Source organism: Fukomys damarensis, unplaced genomic scaffold (assembly GCF_012274545.1).
Source record: "Fukomys damarensis isolate Sample0158 unplaced genomic scaffold, DMR_v1.0_HiC HiC_scaffold_18, whole genome shotgun sequence".
NCBI classification, from domain to species: domain Eukaryota; kingdom Metazoa; phylum Chordata; class Mammalia; order Rodentia; family Bathyergidae; genus Fukomys; species Fukomys damarensis.
Window position 1 is genome coordinate 48,859,063 of NW_022900930.1, and position 22,001 is coordinate 48,881,063.

Here is a 22,001-nt window from a genome sequence, read left to right on the forward strand (position 1 = left end):
GCCAGCTGAGGCAGAGGTCTGACCTCAAATCTCAAACCAGGAAGGACAGTTTCCAGTTTTGCCTGGGTGGCAGTTGGCAGGATCCAATTTCTCAAGAGCTGTAGGCCGAGGCCTCAGGTCCTTGCTGGCTCTGGTTTAAAGCCACCTTGGTGCCTTTGCAGCCACACAGGCCTTTCCAGCATGACACTTGCCTCATCAGAGCATGAAAGAGAAAACATCTACTGGCAAGATAGAAATCCTAATCTTTTGTGACTTACTCCCAGGAGTGGAATCTCCTCAGTGTTGCTATGTTCTGTCAGTCAGATAAGTCACTCAGGCAGAAAGATTCTACAGCTCCACGAGGACCAAGAGGTGAGCCTGCACGTGGACTATGAATTTGCTCACAAGGTATTATCGGAGGAAAAGCGACCTAGTGGCCACCCTGGGCTTGTTTCAGTTTTAATAGATGAAGAACATGAAACTCAAAGAAGTGACTTGACTTACACAGAGCCACAGCTACTCTGAAGTAGAGAGGGCTTTCTGACTTCCAGGCCAAAGAAAGTAGCTGTCACATCTGGAAGACTGGTTTTTAAGTTTGCAGTTTCAACCTCTAAGTTTTTCATTCACTTGCACATTTTAAAGGCACTGCCTTTATGTGCTGATCCCAGGCCTGGATCTAGGTGACTCATCTTTGGCTTTGTTTGAGATGCAGGACACTGAGGCTCTGCCTGACTTTGTCTAGCTGAAATCCCCTTTCCTGCCCGCCCCTTTATATCAGCATGTCTTTGAAGCGTGTGATCTAGTCTACACTTGATCTTAGCCAAAAGGCCGAGAATTGATAAGTCTAGAAGGTAAGTCTCTAAAACAACACATCGGATTAGCCAATTAGTTGCCTCACCTGTCTGTAACATTTCTCTTCATGGCCTTGTTGGGGCCACAGACCCCCTGTTTGAGAACTTCATTAACCTCAACTTTGTGTTTGCTCTTAGCTCTTGGGGCCTGTTGGGCTTTCTGTATTTGGTACCACTCTGGTCCCTTCAGTCCTGCCCACATGTTATTTTAGGTGATTGTCACACTAGGACATAGGAGGCAATAAACAGATAGGTTAGCTAGGCTCAGAACCAGCACTTTGTGGGAAGTAACAGAAGACAGACCCCAGCATGTCCGCTGGCCCTTGGGGCCTGTGTTGCCAGGGATCACATGTGAGTCAGGGATCAGGAAGTGGAAGGTCTCCTGAGTGTCTGGGGTGCTCTTGGGATCCACTCTTAATAGAGCCATGTTTCACCCAACCCACATAACGACCATGGCAGGCAGATGGAGCAGACAAGACCTGATTTGATGGATAGTGAGATCTCAGTTCAGAGGTGTTAGGTGCTGTGCCCAGGATATACAGCTGTCAGTCATATTACTAATACCTGCACTCAAACAAAATTCAGACCTCGGTCTTCCCCTTCCAGGTCTGTTACTCAAATTGAACATAAAATAGCTTGCTTTTATCACTTACCTTGTGAAAGAAGAGAAAGCAAGGGTGAGTGAAAGGAAAGAAAGTAAATGATGTTGAATAAAGCATGAGGATAAACAGTTTGCAAACACAGCCTTCTGATCTTTATTGTAGGGCTGAGACCCAGTTCTTAGCATCCTTTCCTCATGCCTTCTGCTTTTGGTAAATATTCCCAACATTAACTGTGAAATCCTCTATCTCAAGCTGAAGGGCTGCTGTGTCCTTCTGCAGAGCCCCTGCTGATCTCATCTCTGGAGATGGCCGAGCCCTTAGTGAACGTGAATCCCCTTGTGGACAATTGGTGGTGGGGACAGCTGGCAGCAGGGGCAGTTCATCAGCATGCATCACCACCAGGCCCAGCAGTCATTAGAATTCATTATAAATTACTCTAAGTCCCAGGAATCTCATTTAGTTCTCACTTGGCAGCTGGAAGATGCTGCCAGCTGTAGATCCAAGCTTTTTCTCCAAAGATTTTACCTGAGCACTGGGGTCAAGTAGGTCAGATGATCTGATTGGTGTATGGGGTGAGGCGGAAGAGCCTGTTTCTGCCCAGACTAGATGTTCTGAAGATACCACGGGGGAATTCACTGGGGCTGTGGGTACAGTTGAAGCCTTTGTAACTCTGGTGGGCTAAGAACACTCAAGGCTGTCTTTGCTAGTCATTGGAAAGAAACATGAACAGAGAAGGAGAAATAACCAAAGGGAGAGCAAAGAAGTGCGTTATGTGTCAACTCCAGATCTGGCCTGGTCGCTTTTTCTGCCTCAGCCACTGGGGACACTTTTCATCAAATCCTAGATCATGGGCTGAACTGGCCATTCCCGTATTCTTCTGTGCCTGAGAGCCCTCTGTTCCCATGGAAACCTACTCATCTTTTAAGGTTGAGCCTTGTCGCCAAGACCAAGCAGTTTCCTGTGGATCAGCCCTCCACAGTTCTCATGGTGGTTCTATAAGGTAGATATTTTTGCCATTCACATTTTTCAGGTAAGGAAGCTGAAGGTCAGAGTTGAGGCTGGCTCCAAGGAAGGTACTGGTGTGGAGCGGCTCTCCGGAGCTGTACATTCTATGCTTTGGCTCTTTCCACACTATACTGACTCTCTCCTACTGATGATCGTGTGAGGTGATCCTAGTTTGACTTCCAGGCTCCTGGCCCTTCACAAGTAGCTCACCCCTATCTTCCTCCCTCCCTCCCTCCCTCCCACGCTCCCACCTTCCCTTCGGCACTCCGCTCTTTCCTTCCTTCCAGTTTCCATAGTAATTTCCTCCCATCTCCCCTCCCCATTCCTTTTTTTTTTTCCCCTTCTTCCTCTCTTGGTGTTTTCAGACCAGGTTTTACTCTGTAGCACAAGCTAGCCTCAAACTCATGACCCTCTTCGTCAGCCTTCCTAATGCTGGGATTACAGGTATGCGTTACCACACCCAACTTGCAGCCCCTTTATTTATTTATTTTTTGGTACCAGGGATTGAATTCCGGACCTTGAGCTTTTGAGGAAGGCGTGATGCCACTGAGCTAAATCCCCAGCCTGCCCCCTTTTATTATTGGGAATTTACCTTTTAACTGAAAGGGTGGCTTTCCCATGGCATCACATTCTCATCTTCTTCTCATGCCTGTTCTAGCACAGGGGATGGCAAACATTTTCTATAAATGTCCAGATGGTAAATATTTTAGGCTTTGCAGGCCATACAGTCTCTTTCACAGCTACTCATGTCTGCCATTGTAAAATAGAGGCAGCCACGGACAATGCATAAATGAATGAGTGTGGCTGTGCTTCAATAAAACTTTATTTAATGATACTTGAATTTGAACCTCAAAGGATTTGAATGTGTCACAAAACATTTTTCTTCCTTTGATTGTTTTTCAACCATTAAAAAATATAGACAAGCTACTCTTACTTCCTGGGTCAAACAAAAATAGGAGGCAGGTGGAATTTGGCTAGCTGGCCCTGGTTTTGCCAGCCCCTGTTGTACAATGAGTTGGACAGGAGCCATTTACCTTTGTATAAAATTGTCACTATGCTCATTCTCCTGGGAGCACATATGACTTAAAACTTTATGTGCAGGTGAAAGGCTTTGTCACCTCCTGGAGGGATTTTGGGCAGCTGTGGCTGTGATGGGAGGGGGAGAGGTGACACCAGCCAGATAGCTGCCTCTGCCTGAAATAAGGTCAGTCCTGCTGCGCTGCTATTGTCTCTTCAGTGAAAATGTTAGATTTAAATCCTATATGTCATTTATCTTTAAGCTCTGTATAGAGAAAAAGGTCTTGCTTTGGTTTCCATAAAAATACCAGACTTAGATCTTTTTGTACAAGCTGTCATCAGGCATTCTGAGCATTGATCCTGTAAATTCATGCTTTTTAGTGTTGGCAGAGGGATTGCTTTTGTTTCTGAACAATTTCATGAAGTACTTCTCTCAACTGGGACTCACATCAAATTTCAATTCAGCTGGACTTTCCAACTCAACTAGCTTTTAAAGACGTGGCACCTTCCATTGTGCTGCTGAGAACAGCTTTAGGGTCCTTCCTTGGTGTGAGCTTTAGCAAAGGGTACAGTTGGTTGCTGGCCAGCTTCTTGTGGTCAGGAGTACTCATGGCCGAGCCCCTTGTGCATTTGGTCTGCAGGTGATCCATAGTGAGCACTCGCTGCTGAAAACTTGGCTGGTGAGCTTTGGAGTGTCTCTAAAGCTTTGCCTTGTACTCACTCCTGCATACATTCTGGAATGAAAACTTCCATAAAACTGTATGTCTATCTGTGGAATTTAGAGGGAGGCGTACAAAAGGAAATGGAGATCTCATAAGGAACTTGGCTTTCATTAGTGACCAGGCCTCTCCCACCCTCTTACCCTTGCCCTGTGTTATATGCTAGGAGCTGTAATGGACTGCTGTAACTAGGGTCCTGTGTGGCTGCTCCACTTACTCAGTCACCCTTCCAGAAGATCTTCCTGCAGCCCATGGACACTTACTCAACATGTTTCCCTACAAGTTAGGGCCTGTTAATTTAAGAAAAAAATTAGGTAGATTACCATTGTAATATCAAAGCGCAACTTCTTTCCTGTATTTCTTTCCAAGACGTTTTGATTATACTAAGTATTACTAGTAAGCAGTAGTTGCTTGCCATTAATGGTTTAAAAGTAAGCTTAGAAAGTCCTATAACATCATGTTACCTGTCAGCATGGATTTCTACTCTGGCTATTTCTTTATTCAGAGGTAGTTCTATTGAAATTCTATTGTGCCAAAGAAATAGAACTATCAATTATTCAATCCTTTGAAATGATTATGCATGTAGACTACAAACTCATGGAATTTAATTTGAATGAATGGGTTAGTATGGTAGAGCTTTGAAAATTATGCTCTGGGAAGAAAAATCTCTCCCATTTGCTTTCTTTATAAGCTTAAAGTGTTTTTGTAAGCATAAATTTTAAATAACTAGGGAATATTTATATGTTTAGGCTTTCTCACAAGATTTTAAGATGTACTTATTTTGGAACGGTTTAAGTTTCATGAGAAGTTGCAAAAGTAGGACAGAGTTCTAAGGGGCTTTTCAACCAGCTTCCTCCACTGGTAATATCTGTGGTCAACATACACTGTCGGAACAGGAGATTCACACTGGGATTATGCTGTTAATTCGAACACAGACTCCATTTAGATTTCAGCAGTTTCTTCATCTTTGGCATGTGGTTCTATGGACTTTTACCACATGTGTAGATTTCTGTAACACTGTTCATCCTTCCAAGAAACTCCCTCACGTTACCTTCTAACAGTTACATTCTTCTCATAACCTTTTTTCTGGCCACATCATTAAGATGTGAAAATAGCAATACTAGCATTGTAGATTACAAGAAAGTGGTTAGTTTTTAATGGATTTTTACAGTGGTGCATTTGAAGTGAGTGAGATAGAACAAGGACCTATATTCAGGCTGAGCACTTCCACACTCTACTTCAGGTTCACTGTTTGTATAAAAGTGCTAGAATGAGATATTTGAGGCTTATTTTGTTCCATTTGGATATCAAGTTGTTCCAGCACCATTTGTTGAAAAGACTGTCCTTTCCTGGTTGAAATACTACCACACTGTTGTCAAAACTTAACTCTGTATGCTCTATTTTGTTCCATTAATTTATAGGGTCTCCTTACACCAAAACCTCATGGTCTTGGCTTCTGTATCCTTAGATAGTAAGTTTTGAGCTTAGGTAGTATAAGTCCTTCAATTTCTGTTTCAAAATTTTTTTCACTATTTTGGGTCTTTTGAGTTTTCCTTATGAACTTTAGAATCAATTCATTAATGTTTACAAAACTCTTCTTGGAGTTTTTATTATCATCATGTTAAACTACAATTTGGGAAGAATTGATATATGAAGAATGTTGATTTTTCCAATCTATGAACATTGTGTACTTTTTCCATTTGTTTAGGTTTTTAATTTCTCTGAACAGTATTCTATAGTTTTCATGGTACAGACTTTATACATATTTTGTTAAAAAAAATCGCCCAAAATATTACATGTTATGTGATGCTATAATAAATAGTACTGAGTTAAAAGATCAATTTCCATTTATTTGTCACTAGTATATATAATAGTTTAATTTTGTATATTGATGTAATCTATGTTCTTAATAAACTTACTTATTAGTACCAATAGCATTCTTCTTTAGGATTTAGAACACTGTAGAATTACGTTTTCTACATATAAGATTTTTCTTCTTTCACTTTTGTTTGTCTTTTTGAACTGATTAGGACCTTCTTTGCAATGTTGAATAGAAGTATGGTGACTATATGTATTTGCCTGTTCCTAATTTAAGGAAGAAGATATTAATTCTTTAGCCACTAAATATAATGCCAGCTGTAGATTTTTTGTGTGGATATCCTTTATCAAGTGATCTTCCTAGTATATAAAGATTTTTAAAAAAATATCATTTATGGGTGCTGAATTGTGTAAAATTCTTTTTGAGCATCTGTTGAGGTGATTCAGATTTTTTTGTCGATTAATGTGTTCAATTCTATTTATTGATTATTTTAAATGTTAAAATGTCTGAATCCTTTGGAGCAACCTCACTTAGCCATGATTATTATACCCTTCATATATACTTGCATTTAGTATTAGTAAAGGATTTTATATTTATGTTTATAAGAAAGCTTTGTCCATAGATTTTTTTTTTCTTTTCTTCTGGTTTTGGCATAGGGTAATGTGGCTTTTACAAGATAAGGTGGGGAAAATTACCTCCTTTCCATTTGAAGGAGTTTGAATTAGGGTTGGTATCATCTCCACCTTATATATTCAGTATTTCCTGATGAAACTATATGAGCCTTGAGTTTTTTATGTTAAATTTTCTATTTCTTGTGTTGCTTTTGGTAATTTGTATCTCTCACTGAGTGTCAGCTATTAATTTGCTGCCTCTTAGCTCCAAATGCACCCCTTTGCATAAACTCTCTGATAAACAGATCCTGTGGTCATGGTGTGAAGTGTTCTCAGTGGAAGACAGTGGGCAGTGTGTGTGTGTGTGTGTGTTGTGTTTGCGCGTGCACACACGTGTGCACGCGTGCATTGGTAATGGAAGTCTCTCCTGCCATTTCCCAGTGGGGCCAGAGTTGGTGGTGTGGACCCGTAGACCTCTGGCATAGCCTGCCATAGCCATGGGACCAGAACTGTGTTAGGAAGTCTTGGCTTGGTGATGACTTTCCCATAGCATCTCCGTAGGGGCCCTGTGCTGCCCAGGTCTGTGCTGCTCCTACCCATGGCAATGCCCAGAGCTCTTCTGACTGCAGATGCTCTAGGGCCTCTTGTTCTTGTCCAGGTCTGAAATCCCCACTGCACAGGCACAGTCATGACTGGATGCTGAATACCTGCCTTCTTGTAGGTGGCCTATTGCTGGCCCAACATCTCCAGATCAGCTCTGGATGCCCAGTGACTGAAGCCTCCTTCCCTTCCTTTTCCAGCATTCTGAATGCTTCTAAGCCTGTCCTACCTGGTCCTCCCCCTCAGCCCTAGGGGAACATAGAATGTTTGCTTACATACTGTAATGACTTTAAAAGACAAACACCCTAGTTAGCATTCTGTAGACTCTCCATTTGGCCTTTGTGGTTTCTACCTCCTAATTGACCCCAGATTTCCATGAGAGCTTCAACACCAGTGGTATTGGTATTGAAGCTTTGTCACCTGCAGATTTTGCCCTCACTGAAAGAAGGGTGGGAGGCAGTGCTGTGTGTATGTAGCTGATTCTCCCACCTCCTCACTCTTCCCTTCCTCTTGTGTTTTCACCTGGGACCTAACCTAAGAGGATGAGCACAACGTGAGTGATGTTTCTACAGTCATCAGGCCAGGGACACAGTTTCCAACATCTCTGAGATGATTGCTCCAGATTTAGTCTCCCAGGATTTCATGGTGCTTAGCAGAGAAGTTTGAATTTCTTGAGAAACTGTGGGCATAGAGTATAACATAGACTGGAGGTACCAGGGTATTACTTATGGGGAAAGTATCCAGGCTAATAAACAGCTTACTTTACTATCAGAACAATTAAAAAAATTCAGGTTGTTTTTTATTCCCTTAGAAAAGGCAAGGGGACCATATTTCTTACAGGCATCACTATGAATAGAAATAACCCATCCATCTTTTTACTTTCATCTAGACAAAGAAAAAAGCCCTCAGATTCAACTAAACAACCAGTCAACCAAACAAAACTCCACTGAAATAACAGAAAAGTCTCTCCATTGTAGTTAGGCCTTTGGCATGAATTTAAATTTAGCCTCCCTGGGAATTTTGGAAAAACATTTTTCTTCATTGTTTTTGTAAGCCCTATGAAGGAGAGATATAACTTCCCCAAACAAAACAGCAGGAAAAGCAACTAACAATCCCCTGGATAATGCAAATGAATAAAAATTGCCAGAATTATTGCAGAAGTGCTAAAAGCCCTACTTTGATATTTTATACCCTATCCCTAGACTTTAGTGGTTCAGAAATGCCTGATTTTAGAAATGCCAGCACACCAGGAAACAAAATTTGTGGAGAAAATAAATCATATAGAGATAGGCTCCAACTTAGAAATGGGTCATGTTCTAGGGGTTGATTTGTAAATCAGTTAGACTGAAAATGTATTTTTTTCCTTTGAAAATTAACAGTATGAAAGATGATTTGCTTTCTAAGCTAATATCTTTAGTTTTTCCTTTGCGAAAAATTGCATTATTTTTCCTTTATTAGAACAGAATAGTACATCAATTTTTTCTTGCTGTATAATCAATTACTCTAAAGGTTACAGTTTAAAACAACAATTGCTTACAAGTTCATGGTTTTCTTGGGTTGGGAATCTGGCTTGGCCTCTGTGGGTCTCCCTGATCTGGGTCCCTCATGAGGTTGGAATGAAGTGTCAGCTGTGCTGTGTCTTCTGGGGCTACTGTTATGGCTGTTGCCAGGCCTCAGTGTCCTGCCTCGTGGCCCTCTCTGCACAGGCTGCTTCACGACATGGCAGCAGGTTATCCCAGAGTGCGCCACCCAAGAGAAAATAAGAGAGTGCCAAAGGCAGGCATCACAGTCTAGAGCCTGCACTTAGCATTGACTTCCCATCATTCCCTGGTGTACTGAAGTTCAGCAGAAGTGCGTTACTAAATCCAACCCACACTGCAGAGAAAAGAAACAAAGGTCCACCTCTTGGCAGAGTGGGTGTCAGAATTGTGGCCATTGGTTTAGAAGAGAGGATGATCTGTTCTCAAGCTCACTGAGCCTTCAGGTGAGACTGCCACTTGGCTGGCACGTGGACTGCAGCTTTGCAGGAAACCCTGAGCCACCATCTTTATATCATATCATACAATTGATCCTCCAAATTGTCCATTTGGAATGTACCTTGCATCTGAATGGTGGCTTTTGTCCATCAAAGGATTTCTTCCTCAACTTTGGAAGAAAGCTCTTTCCATGGCTAAGTAGTGCAGTATGCAGATTTCTTTCTGCATACAGGTTCATTGCTGGGCAGCTTGGGATTGTAGGGGTAGTTTTTCTTTTCCACTCTCATGGAGAGCAACCAGCCTGACCGCTATGAAAGATGTCTTGATGCTATAGAGTAGAATTTAGAATATATTTTCTTCATTGAAATATTATTTCATAAATGGTGATCAGAATCCCGAGAAGAGTTATGTTTGGTACTCATTATGGGCTGAGTGGGCCCATGTCCGGTGACCTGCCACCACCTACTGTATCCATTTATAAACATGATTGTGAAATGGGACTCATTTTTAAGTTGGGGACTTGCCTGTGTTACATGAGGTCCTGTCCAGAAACCTTCCCAACATGAGCATTTTGGGAAGAGAAAGTGACAAAAAACAGAGATTACTATAATTTACTCTTAGCACTAAGAGCTTGGCAGATCCATCTAAACATAATTCTACTCAAACTCAGAGTTCCTGCAGGGCCTACATCGAAGTCTTGTTACAGTTGAGGTTTGACAGGTTACAGTCATCTGTTCCATTTCCAGAACTCGGTCTTGGGTAGTACTTCCAAACACGCTTTTTCAGATTTGGGGCAGGAGAAACTTTTTGCCTGTCTTAGACTGCTTCAGCCCAGGTCTCTCTGGAAGCAGATGTCCTTTGCTGCAGAGAGTGCCACCATTTGGCCCATTTGGCCGCCGTTACCTATCCATGTTTGGTATTTCAGATGTGGCTGTCATCTTACTTGGCAATGTTCTGGTTAGTCATTAGAGAGTTGCCCAGGAAGTGACCTGTGGCTTGTGTAGCCAAGTGATGCTTGAGCACGTACTCAAGGAAGGTAACAAACTGCATGCTGCCCTCATCTCTGCCCTCCATGAAATCAGACACCCAGAATTACATGTGGAGCGCCACCTGCTTCCTCTGACTGCCCCAAATTAAGATGTCCTGGTTTGCATGGAAAGACAAGTATAAAAAATCAGCAGAAAATGCCTGTCTGTATCATTTGTAGAATCATAGCTGGGAATTTTGTTTCTCAATACGAATATGTACTTGGTTATCCAACTTCTCTTAATTAGCCACAGGACCAGCCTCCTGTCTCAGAAGGCCAGGTCCTTGGAGGAAATTTTCAGAGCAGCCAATCTCCAGAAAGACAACATCCTTGCTGGTGTTCTAGTCTTAATACCTCCTGCCCCACCCCAAAATGGAGAAACATGGACACACCTTTACATTTGATTTCAATAATCTTTTAATTTTATCTAAATTGTGAGTGCTTGATCCTTTTACAATCCTTCTCCCCTTAAAAGAAAGGTCATTAACATAGTACTCTGGAGACTACTAACCAATTTTACAGGAGAAACAGAGTGATGTTGCCTTTCCTGAGATCTTGTAGGGTGCTCTAATTTACCTGACATCTAAGCCAGGTTGCAGCTTTGCTATGGTGTGATATGGGTTGGAATTGCTTGGGGCCTTTGTCCTGGGCCAGGAGCACTTTGGGCATGAGACAGATCCAAGCTCAGTGGCTGCTTCCTGTGGCTGCTGGTCACTCCTGCATCTCGGCATGGTCCTTACCTGGGGAGTAGCTCCTAAGAGTTCACTAGAGTAGCAGAGCTAGGGACATTGCAAATGTTTATTTCTATTTGTGGGAAAATATTAATCATACAGAACAGAGCTCAAAAGTAACAAGAGGTGTTATTTAAATGCACTGTAATGTTACACAGTCTGCAGTTATTTTTTTTCCAGTATGGAGTAGTTCATTCTGTCGAAGGGTACATATTGTCCCATAACAGATTTACTTTATGCAGAAAGTTGGTACCAATCATTGTACATACATTTCTGTACTATGAGCACAAGCAAAGGAACCGTATTTTGTACTATAGAAACTGATTTTTGATAAACTTTGCTAATGTTCCATTTCTTTGTTAGTGTCCTATTTGTTTGCAAGAGGAAAAGGAGGAGTCTTTCTTCTTCTCCTGACCCCTACAACAGATGCTAATTTAAGACACCAGGAGCTCCTTTTTTTCCAATAGAGGCCCTCCTGACCAAAGCTGATCTCTGTGCTTATATCTACAATGACTTATTTTCTGTCTTCTTTAAGCCACATATTTAGCTGTATCGACTTCATTCCTAAAGTGAGAAGAAAACGGAGATGAGCTTACTATAAGGTGTGTAGTAGTGTAGTCTGTGCTGCAATTTCAGTTAGGAGTTGCTGAGAGAACAGCAGCTGGAAAGCCAGAAGGGTGACCTTGGTGGCAGTGCTGACGAAGTGTCGGGGGCAAATGTTGATGCTGATCTGGGACCAGCTGCAGGCAGAGGGTTGTGCTTTCCAGGCCAGCTGAACACCAGGCAGCACCCATCGTACACCTCTGTCAGCAGGGATGGGGTGTAGGGGTGTTCCTGGGCCAGCCCTGCTCAACTGTTGACAGCTGACCATGGGCCATTGAATGACGGTGCTAGCAGCACCAGGATGCTGATAAGTCCACACAGAGAAGAGGAAAGGTGTGCTGGAGTGTCGCTGCAACCACATGCTGCCTGCTCCATGCCATGGCATGGAACTGTTTGTAAAGGCTGATTTCCGGGGTAACAGAGACAAGGGGTTAGGATCCAAAGAGATTATGTGGCTCTAGTGACACCAGTGGCCACATGCCTTTCTTGAGCTCCTAGGACTTGGATCCCTGCACAAGGCTGATTATTTTAATATGACCAAACTGACAACAGATGCTAGGGAGAAAGTAAATAACTGTACTTCATCCATGTTTCTGGAGTATACAGCAGTACAAACCAGAGAAGCTATAAGTCTTTGAAGGGTGACTTCTTAAAAACTATAATTAAAAAGTATGTTTCCTCTATGATCTTCTAAAGCTATGTTAAACATTCATTTAAAAAATCTAAACTATTTCGAGTCAGGCATGGTGATGTACACCTGTAATCTCAGCACTCAGGAGGCTGAGGCAGGAGTATCCCTGTGAGTTCAAGGCCAGCTTGGGCTACATAATGAGTTCAAGGGCAGTTTGAAATATGTAGCAAGACCCTATCTCAAAAACAAAACAAATCAAGTGAAATGTAAACTATTTACATTCATAGGAAAGGCATACTTTACTATAAAAGGAATACATATGGATTTGTTCAGTACCACTGTTCTCAGCAGGGCCATTCACAAGGATGTCATGTTACCCATCTGAAATGTAATCTTAATCCTCAAAATAATCTCATTTAAAGTGTAATTTCTGCTTTCAAGATTATCTGATTTTGATAGTCGTTAGGAATTATTGTGTTAATCGGGAAAGTTTCATAAAACTCAGGTAGAAAATTACCATCACTTAATATATGCTTTCACAGATACCTAAGTTAGACACGGTTCTCAGATGTGGTAATTAATGAAAGTGGCACAGAAGTGGAAGTGGATTCCTCAAGTGAGAGGAAGGTGGACCGGGAGCCAGGCAGCGCGAGGTTTGGGCACAGAGACCAGGGAGCGCTGTCTGACCCGCAGTCCTCGGGGAGTGCAGGAGGTCTCTCCGCTGGTGCAGCATGGAGGGAGGGCAGGCACTGTGTCTGTCCCTCTGTGCCACTGGCCTGGAGCGTCCTGCCTGGCACAGAAGCGGTGTCCATGGCCCTGCCCGGCACAGAAGCGGTGTCCATGGCCCTGCCCGACGGTGATCTGCGTGTGGGAAGGTGGGTTCCTGGGCCTCCAGTTGCTCAGGGATCGCTCCACTGCCAGTCCCCTCCCCCATCCTCACCGCCTCCAGTGCCCTGAGAAACTCAGGGCCTCAGCAGGTGAGGAGCAGGGGCTTCAAGGGACGAGAGAGGGCCGAGAGGACCGAGGACCGTACAGCTCTGCTGCAGCCCGCGTTCCTCCCTCGCAGCAAGTGCAGAATTCAGGCCCTCAGCACCCTCCCCTGTGCGTCCCCTTCCCCTGTGACCAAGTGGGGCAGAAGCTGTCACTGGCTGTTTTCATTAAGAGAGGTTTGCTGCCTTGTTTTCCTCTTTCTACTCCAAAGAAAACAGGTGACTGAGACTCAGGGGGAAACGGTTAGGTTTTTACTCCTTGAAGGCATGCCTGATAGGGCCTACCTTTCTTCTTTTTAAGCATTCCTTTTTAGTTTTTTTCCCTTCTTCATTTAGTTTACTGATTATGAAGTTTTCACTTAAGAAAAATTGGAAGTGCATCAAAGTATGAAGGAAGAAGAACCACCCACAAATCGGCGTGTAAAAGCAGCCACACTTACCTTTTACTATGTTTTCTTCTAGTTGTTTTCCTGTGCCTTTATACTTGAGTGAGGTACTTTTTTTTTTGTATTTTGCTTTTGTTCTCACTCAACTCTATATTATTATCTGATACCATGGAATAATGATTTAAGATAATACTTTATGAAATTACAATATAATCTTAAACCTTAGAACTGTGCTATAAGTTTTTGTTAACCCTCACTATAATGTACAGCCCCAAATTATAGAAACAGAAAGGGACGAAAATGTTGAACTGCAGTGGCTCCAGGCATGTGTGACTAGAGCCATAGCTGCCTCCCCTCTCATGGGGCTCCTGTGCTGTCGCTGCGAGACAGTGAAAACATCCTTGATGAGTGGAGAGCACCTGGAGCAGGATCTGGTGGGTGTCCTTGGGAGAACCTCAAAGAGGAGGCAGGGAAGGACCACCCGAGTCTAGGTCTTGGGGGCCACCTGGAAGCCCTACCTAGTTTCAGTATGACTCGAACTTTGAGACAGTTTGGATTTGTGAACCTGGAGAAGAAGCTGCAAAGAAACAAATGAAGGGAGGGAATGTGAGACTGTACTTTACTTCACTTCAGCGAGAGAAACATCCAGTCCCAGTAAGAGCACGGATCACCATGGTTGGCTCGGCAGCCATGTGAATTGTTAGGAACCTATGATAAGTCAGACAACCCCCAAGGGTGAAGGGTGGGTCTAAGGGTTTAAAGGTCGGGGTGGGGTCGGGCGCTGCGCTTCCAGGTGGCCTGTGGTGCTGAGGGCTTGGTCTGACCAAAGGCCCTTCCCGAGTTGGGGTGGCTCTGTGTCCAGTGCCGGCCTACTGGTCCTGGATGCTCCCATTAGGTAGTGTGCCCAGGCCAGAGGAGCCTGGACCTAGAGCAAGAGACCGAGGTTCTGAGACTCGCTCTCCACATTCCTGCCCGCTGCCAGCACCCTCGCCTAGAAGATAAGAATTTTAGTTATCCTGGTGTGAGCACAGGAGAGAGAGCTTGTGGCTGGGTGGTTTATTTCTGAATTTGAATAATTGCAGGTGCATTACCAAGAAATTTAAAAACTACACAATTTTTCAAAGAATAAAATGTTCATAAAATTTGAAGCAAGACATTAGCAAGCAAAATAAAAAGCAGTATCAGCATCATCTTCTAATGCTTTGGAACAAGTCCTCCAAATCCCCTTCAGAAGCTCTATAAAAGTTGACTTTGACCCAGTGTTGCTCTAATTAACCTTTCTGCTCCTCAAGGCTTTCAAGACAAGTGAAAATTTATTCCTCGTCCTCATATATCCTTGATAGAGGACAAGTCATCGCCATCAGCAAGGCTGTCCTCTGGGAGCATGTGGCTTTGGAATGCGCCCCCACTGAATGGAGAGCAGGGTGAGGACCTGTGCCCAGCCAGCCAGATCGGAGGCCTCCACCCTGTGGTGGCTGGCAACAGATGTCCCTGCCTGTCAGACCTTCCTGTCTCCATTTCATGCCTTCTGGTGATCACTATTTAGGACCCAGCAAGTGAATGACTTTCCCATTTAGCAAGCTTGATTGTTTCTGTGGTGAAACTTGCCATTACTTTGGAAACAAACATTTATAAATCCCTACCCTTCCGACACATTTTATTAGCCTATATCATACGAGGAAAGGATCTCTGACTCTTTGACACCCAAGTATTTGCCTTAGCAGAATTTCAGTGTGAAAATATCTTTAGAATATCAGCCTTGTGCCATTCCTGAATTTAAAGACTTCTCCCTTCTCTCGTTATGGAACAGGAGGTGGCTTTCTGATTCCTCCTCAACTATATACAGTAGTCTCCCCTTATCTGAAGTTTCATTTTCCAAGGTTTTAGTCACCTGTGATTGATTGTGGTCCAAAAGTATTAAATGAAAAATTTCAAGAAATAAACAATTTATTGATTTTGTTTGTGCCATTCTCAGTAGCATGATAAAAGGCCGCACCACACCGCTGCATCTTGCCCTGGGCACATCTCATCCCTTTGTCTGGCTCATCCACCTTGTATCTGCTTCCCACCTGTTAGTCACCCAGCACCGTCACGGCTGTTAGGTTGACTGGCACAGTATTGCAGGGCTCACCTAACCGTTATCTTACTTAATAATGGCCCCAAAGTATGTAAGTAGTGATGAAAGGAGGTACCAGGGCGTAAAACACAGAAGGACAGATTAACTCTGGTGCTAGGCAGCAACACTGCAGGGGATATAGAAATAAACACAGTATATAGCATATAGGGTTTGGTGCTCTCAGCAGTTTCAAGGATCCGCCAGAAGGAAAATGGCTTCTCTATTGGTATCATCTTGCTGTTTTATTTACTTAACCAGGAATGACAAAATGATTTCATTATGTTTTCTCTCTTAATGATAAGAGACCTTGTGGATGTTATGTTGATAAAGGATTTTGTGGTTCCATTTAGGGAAAATGAAAGGATTCTGTGGTAGATTAGTGATGTCTACTATGAACATGGATATAGATAAGAGGCAAATATCCCATTAGGGACTCAGATCTTGTGAAGTATGAAGTTCACTTATAGATGATGATACTAGCCTAAAAGTTATGTAGTATTTGCTATACACTGGGCTCTGCATATTCAAAGTAACTCACCAAGCAGGTACAAACCAGGAAACATGAATGCAGAAATTCTCACAAATCAGGACATGGAGGCAAAACCAGGTTAGAGGACTAAATCAAGGTCTGTTAGCCAGGATGAAGAAGAGGGTCAAAATCAGGCAGTCTTGTACCGGAGCCTAGGCTTTCACCCTGACCCTGTCTTACCTTTTGCTTGCTAATGCTGTGCCTGCTGTCAGAGGACTGGTATAAGAGTAGCATTTCAGAAGAAAATGCAAAATCAAATTTATAGGATCTGTTCTGTTTGGTCCTTGAGCTCTTGGATAAAAGAAAAGATAGGGAACCTCATTGGTGACAAGGGCAACAAACCACCTTCCTCCTTCCTTTCCCTTGTGGAGCATGCCTAGTCCTCCCCTCCACAGCCCTGCCCACCTCTCACAGGAGGTAGACAGGAAAAGGAAAGGCATGGACATTTAAGGGTGAAAAAGGCACTTATGGCGGGAATGACATTTAAGAACTCTGGCCCTCAGGCCACCTGGCTGGGGGACTGTTTCTGAGTGGCCATTTTAAATGTTCATATGAGACACCTGTATGTATAAAGATATGTTACATATGGGTCACAACAGGCCTCATATGCAGTGGTAGCTCCTTGAGATTTCATTGTCTGGTGACTTCACAGCTGTCTTAGTTTGTGTAATGCAGTCTATGATGTTAGCATGATAATGAGAACCACCTAATGGCCCATTTCCCCAAAAGCAACCTGTCATTCAGTAACACACCACTGAGTGTACATATATTTTACAGTGGCTAAAGACAGTCTTATAAATACCATTTTATAAATACCATTGACTTCACTTATTAACAAATCCTTATTGCACACCTGTTCCATGTTGGTAAAGGCAGGGATGGTGGTGTCGTGACCACAGGAAGTAATGACTGCCCTCCTTGGGCTCATAGTCTAATGCTAGGGATGGTCCTTGTCCAAACAGGGACACGAGTATGATGTGCAGCCCTGGTGAATGGAAAGAACCTTGGTCCCGAGGTTTCAGGGTGGCTGTAGTGGATAGTAAGGGACCCAAGTGCTCCCCATGCACATCCTTGAAGGCCATCCCAAAGAGTGTGACTCTAGCCCAGGAGTAATGGGAAGCTATGGAAGGTATTGGAGGCAGTGTGGGAGTTTGTGCCATATAATTAGATTTTTTTTCATGTAGAAAGACATTGTGGCTACATTGGGGAGAATGAATTGGGAAAGGAATCTAGAAAGCTTACAAGGCAGTTGTAGGAGGCTAAACAGGGTCAGGCTAGTTGGGATAGTTTGGTAGTGAGGAGAAGTGGGGGATTCTGCAGATGTGTAGGAGATGAAAATTAGCTAGATTGGGGATGGGTTATTTGTGGGTCGTGAAGGAGCGGGAAGGGGAAGGATGACTGGAAAGCACCAGCATGGTGACTCTGTTTCCAAGGGTGGGGATGTGGAAAGCGGTTTGGAGTGAAGACCTCCTGTGCTGTACGGTGGCCCCGGACGATGCCAGGAGGGCTGTGCTTCGTGTCGCAAAGGTGTTGGGTTTCACCCCCAATAGGTAAGACCGGGAAAACAACTGTAGTACTAAGGAAAACGGTTTTGTTGATTTAAAAAAATTTAATATTTTCACTGTAGATAATAAGAATCCTAAGCAATGACAAAAGAAATAAATAAAAATAAATACCTTGTATAAGCTCATTGTTTTCGTTTTTGAATGTCTCTCTGCCAGTCTTTTCTTATAGCATTCACGTTTCAGTGTTTCACCGCAATCTCCATAAAAGATGTAATAGAATAATTTTCCTTCACTACTATCCCAGATATTTGACTACTTTTCTACACTTGATCTTAGCCAAAAAGCCGAGAAATGATTGACCGCTTTTCTGTATATCTCTCAGTGTGGTATTTGAAATATGTTACATAGTATTCTGTTCATTTGAGAAAACAAAAACTAATTTTCTAAGCATTTAGTTGATCTTCAGGTTTCATTATTGCAAGTAAGACCTTAAAATCACATTTTTATGTATGTCAACTTTTTTTCCTTCTGTATCATACCTCAGGTTAAATTCTTCCAAATGGAGTTAGTGGGATAAAGAGGTTTGACAGGCTTCTTACCTTCAACATGGATAAAAGTTAACATTTCAAAGTCCCTGGTAGGCTCTGTGGAGCACTGTGCAGAGCAGAGTTCCGGCTCCTGCCAGACAGCTCATGGTTTTTCTGGGCACTCAGTGGGCAGTGATCCTAACTGTGTCATTGGTGAGTTGGACCAGAGAGTGCTGGACCACCAGGGTCCTCCACCATGACTTGCTCATTGTGCCCAGTGGTTGCTGAGAGCCACAGTAAGGCTGCTGACTGAGCCTGCCAGCATGCACTCAGAATCAGGGCTGGTGCCTTCCCTCTCCCAGTCCTCCCATTGTTAGAATAATGCCACAGCAACCTATGAACTGGTGGGAACCTGTAAGGTCAGGTGGCCTTGTTGTGTGACCAAGTCACTAGTGCAATCCTGCGGGGTCCTTCGCACTTGCTGGGTGCTGCCCAGGCTGCCAAGGGTTCCTGTGGACTTGGATGAGGGCTCAAGGTCTCCTATGATGGGGTCCTAGACTTTAATTGTCCTTAATTGCCATTGCTCTTCAGTATCACACCTCCATGGCACTGAGGCTGGCTGGTCTCTGGCCAGGAAGGTTCTCTGGCCCGTGCTTATGTACATCCTCACCTTTGGGTGTACACTCTACATCTCCATGGAGACCCTCCGGGAGCAGCTTCCTCACATTGTCCTGTACTCCTGCCCCCTACCTTGTGCCCCTTTGTTATGGACACCTCTGGTACCCTCTATCTGCACACGAGGACCTGGCACCCAAGAATGAGCTTTCTGTTATGTTTGCTTTGAAAAGTTTGTCTCTAAAGGATAGTTGTTCTGTCCTTGAAGGCAGGAACCTTGCCATATTCCCCCAATAGCCCTTGCGGCTCAACCCTTGGCCAGACCTCAATGAAGCTAATGTGACCACTGAACCTCAGTGCCCTGCTCCATGACCTGGGACCAAGCATGCTGGCTATTCCTCTCACATATTTCCTACATAAATGCTCATATTCAGAAGCTGCCCAGGATATGACTGAAGGACTCCTGGAGGGAGTGCATAGCAGAACTGTCAGGTTGGGGGCTATGGAAACAAGTTGATGCTGGAACCCCTTAAACTGGCCAGTGCATTGGGACAGGAAGGCATGGCTGGTGGTGGTGACCTGGGGGATGATGAGGCAGTGGGAAGTTCAGAAATAGCACCCAGCCTTTAAAAAGGTGAATGTCTTTGGCTCCCAGAAGCAGTAATGGAATTGTAGTATCCTGTTTCTTGAAGCATTGGTTTCATTGTTACCCTGCCTCTTTTACTTGTCACTTAAATATTGATTGCATCAATGTTTTCTGATGGTGAGAGTGGTCAGTTGGATGCTACTCATTCACTCTGGAACTCAGGGCTCCTTTTGTTCTCCAAGGATGGCCTGCAGGGGACCCCCTAGCCCATAGGCTGTGCAGCCTAGAGGAGCTGGTTGCCATTTGCAAAACAACCTTCCTGAACTAGAGAATCTCTCCTGTAACAGATTAAAAATCAGATCATCCAAACTCTGTTAGGGGAGTGAGCTTTGTTGCATTTCTAACTCAAAATGAGAAATAGGCACATTGACACATTTAATGACATGTGTTAGTATGTGTGTAGAGCTTTACAGTTAACTTGCATTTCTTTCTTTTTCTAGCCAAACATCATGTCAATGGCAACAGAACAGTTGAACCTTTCCCAGAGGGAACACAGATGGCTGTATTTGGTAAGATATCAACTCTGAAAGAAAACCCAAATTGTGTGCAAGCCTACTGCCAACTTTTTTTAGTTTTAGCAAGTGTCTTCAGGACTTCAAAATCTGGGCTCTTCTAGATATTTACAAGTCATTACAGCCAAGAAAACTCTCGCCTTCTTAGTAATTTCTGGGATTGGGCTCTTATTCTATAGATTCTAGTGTGCTTTCTTTTTTCACTTTGACAACCCAAATATCAAACTGTGTATTTGCTATTTCTTTTGTCCACACTGTCAATTAACCTACTAATTTAAGGTTTGAGTTTTTCATTGCTAGGAGGAATTTTTTTTTCACATTGATATATAACTTTATAAGTCTTGGATTCATGCAAGTAACTTTGAGTTATTTTTCCACAAAAAACAATCTAATTAAATGACCTTCCTCTTTGCCATCAACTGAACATATTGCTTTGGAGAAAACATTAATTAAAAAATGTTTTAAAATCTGGGTGTGGTGGTGCATGCCTGTAATCCCAGCACTCGGGTGGCTGACGCAGGAGGATCGCTGTGAGTTCAAGACCAGCCTGAGCTACAGAGTTGAGTTCCAGAGCAGTCTGAACTACATAGTGAGACCCTGTCTCAAAAAAATGTTTTAAGTAGGACAAAGTCCAACTTTTGATTATATACCTGAAATATACAATTATGAGGTTGAATGGAATTTCCAGTTAAACTCCAAACCCTTGGTGAAGAAATCCTTCCAGGGTCAGGGGTGTAGGTCAGTGGTGGAGCAGCACCTGCCTAGCATGTGTGTGGCTTTGGATTCCAGCCCCAGCACTGATAACAAAGTCCAAATCCATGTGTGCCTGATAGCTAATGCCTCCTGCACTTTCTTCCATATGTCTCTGTGTCTGGTATTGCTTTGTCTGCTTAATTCCTGTCTCTGTCTCTCCTGGTCTTCCTCCTTCTCCTCCTCGTGTCAGATTACTTTGTGTCTCTCCCTCCTCCTTTCTCTGGTAATATCCTGGAGTCTCCCCAGCTGGACATTCTACTGTCCTCCCTGGTTCATTTCTCTCAGCCTTTAGACGAGTTCTGTGATTTGTCCCATTCTATAATCTTGGGGTGGCCTAGTTCACAGCTCCTCTGGTTTTGTTCTGTGGGGGTCTTGATGGTGGTCTCCAGGGAAATGGAGCTGCTTGGAAGCCCTGACTTTGCTTGCCCTGGAGGTCAACCTCAAAACCTAAATCAGCATATTCAGGGTAAACTGTTCCCTTTCCCCAAGATGGAGCCGATGTAGTCATCAGTGAGGATGAACTGTTGGAGAATTAAGAAAAAGGAACTCGATTTACCCAACTTTGTAAACCTTGCTCTGGAGGAGCTACATCACCTTTTAAAATGTTCCCTTCAGTAATTAGAAATCACTATGCTCAGAAATTTAGATGGATAATTTGATTTCATAGAAAGCATCATGGACACTCTAAAATGTGTGCTAAAACAACTGATTTGTTCACTTTCTTGTCCTGTAGTTTCAGTTACCATGGGACACAAATGCCACACAAGTCAATATCTAAAGTGTTCTTTGGATGACTTTTTTCAGTCTCTCAGTTTTGCCAACCCCACACATGCTACTAACCAGTTCCAAGTTTTGTTGGGAAGTGTCAAGTGACACTGACCTACCAATGTAGGGCCCTCCACCGTGGCATCGGCAGAAACTTCCCTCATGGAGGGCAGACCCGGCACCAGATGGGTTGATGTTGTGGTTTGGCTACAGAATTAGAAATACCATGGAATAAGCCTCTGTGGCAAGACTTTTTCCTTCTCCCCAGTTTGGTTTAGAGAGGCTAACTAAAATTCCAAACTGAAGGTCTGCGTCGTTTGACTTTGATAAGCAGCTTCCTTCCCAAGGCCTCTGTTTTCTGGTGAAAAGACTGTTGGTGAGCCCTGGGCCTTTTCAGGCCTGGGCCTTTGCTCTCTGCCTCTTCTTCCTGGGGACCATAGGTACACTGGGCAGAGACAGCCCTGGGGAGGCCCCTGGGAATGGCCAG

The 22,001-nt window shown here is 43.5% G+C and overlaps 1 protein-coding gene across 6 annotated transcripts in view; it reads left to right on the forward strand.

Annotated features, from left to right (window-relative positions):
• The window catches only part of Msra (methionine sulfoxide reductase A), a 335,029-nt gene that overhangs the window by 116,921 nt on the left and 196,107 nt on the right, over positions 1-22,001 (forward strand). For all 6 annotated transcript variants that reach the window (XM_010622959.3, XM_010622951.3, XM_010622970.3 and 3 more), the window contains one exon: positions 19,925-19,993. In XM_010622959.3, the coding sequence (XP_010621261.1) occupies positions 19,925-19,993 (69 nt within the window). The remainder of the gene's footprint in view (positions 1-19,924; positions 19,994-22,001) is intronic.